A 1,590-nucleotide genomic window follows, 5' to 3' on the forward strand; every position below is an offset into this window, starting at 1 on the left:
GTTTGGAACCAACCCTCAGGTTCTTGCGCCAATTTGGAATAGTATTGGTAGAACTCTAGTCCCTCCATTCGAAGAAATAAGACCAGAACGACAATGGCAGTAAGAAAAGAAAACATAAAGCAAGCAAAACCAGCCATTTGAATATCCACTTTCAAGGTCAGGAAAAATATGTTGACCAAAACAGGAATAAGGCCCCCGACGCAAATTCCGTTCGCGAGAGATCCCATGTAACTGACGGGAAATTTCCCCATGTTAGCACTGTGGAGACAAAATCCAGTTGATCTGCGAGTATTCCTAGATTTGTTAAAAGTCCTCATTGACAAACCGACCTGTTAGTTGCTCTGAAAAGAGCCCTAAAAATGTTAATGACAACGGCCAAGGTGAGATTACTAATGAGAAAGGAGGTAGCCCAATCATCGCTGTCCATATAAGCCAAGACAATGATCCCAGAAAATGTGGCAATCATTCCAATCTGAAAAAAACGTGTCTAGAAGTAGGAAGAAATGGTGGTGGCCATTTTAAACAAAACAGGCAATCGCCAATCCTTTAATATTAGCCAAAATAAATATAATACAGTACATGGCTTTACGTTTGAAAAACAAGTAAGAAATGAGTTATTTTATTGTAGTGAGGGCAGAGGCGTAACGTGTGCTCTGAGAACGCCTTCAAGCCTTCGAGAGTTCAGGCTAGCTCGAACATTAACATTGAAGGCCTCCTCTCCTCTCTTCTTTCTTCTTTCTCGGAGTCCTTCATTGTTCAAATTGCTTCCCCCAACTATCCGTACATATTATGAAGACGTGAATACAGTAGCAGATTTATAAGCCAGATTTGGTCCAGTTTCTGATCAAAATACCAAATGAAAAGCATTTTCAAGGGCAAACCAGACCCTGCCATTCGAATCCGTCAAAGCATCAGATACTCTATAAATATGTTACATAATCATTTCATCTTGAAAAGGTAGGGATTCCATTCCCAGTAACGATAAGGAAGCCCACAATATTTTTGTCTTAAGGTGGAAAAGTATTTGAATAAATCAAACATTCAATTCCAAGCACTATTCTAAAGTATCTAAAGTTTCAATGATTGACTTATTAGAGGGCTAAGGAATTAACACAACTCTCTCTCGCTCGACCTGCCATCTTAGGATGGTTGTCCCAATCAAGGGATAGTCCCGATCCGTCGTCACAGCCATGGAGTACGGAAGTAGCGGAGTGGAAAGCTCTCTGAAACCTCGCTAGAAGACGTTTCAGTTTTGCGTTACCTCCTAATCGAGTGCTTGAACATAAAGATGAAATTCATTGAGCTCTCTCTTTCAGCGGGAATGGAGTACGGAAGTAGCGGAGTGGAAAGCTCTCTGAAACCTCGCTAGAAGACGTTTCAGTTTTGCTTTACCTCCTAATCGAGTGCTTGAACATAAAGATGAAATTCATTGAGCTCTCTCTTTCAGCGGGAATGTATCAGATCAGGAGGTAACGCATAGCTCTACCAAAACCTCGCTAGAAGACGTTCAATCTTCGACCGAGCTTTCCACTCCACTACTGACGTAGTCCATTAATCATTACCTCACCCTTGGTGAATGATCCCAAGTTC

General features: G+C 41.4%; 1 protein-coding gene across 1 annotated transcript in view; it reads right to left on the reverse strand.

The window, feature by feature from the left end:
- Positions 1–472, reverse strand: part of LOC131881519 (equilibrative nucleoside transporter 3-like) — a gene marked incomplete at its 5' end in the record, with an annotated part of 896 nt that extends 424 nt beyond the window's left edge. The window contains 2 exon segments of the mRNA XM_059228406.1: positions 14–258; positions 330–472. Coding sequence (XP_059084389.1) covers positions 14–258; positions 330–472 — 388 coding nt within the window.
- Positions 473–1,590: the final 1,118 nt, after the last annotated feature.

The sequence above is a fragment of the Tigriopus californicus genome, chromosome 6 (assembly GCF_007210705.1).
Source record: "Tigriopus californicus strain San Diego chromosome 6, Tcal_SD_v2.1, whole genome shotgun sequence".
Taxonomy (NCBI): Eukaryota; Metazoa; Arthropoda; class Copepoda; order Harpacticoida; family Harpacticidae; genus Tigriopus; species Tigriopus californicus.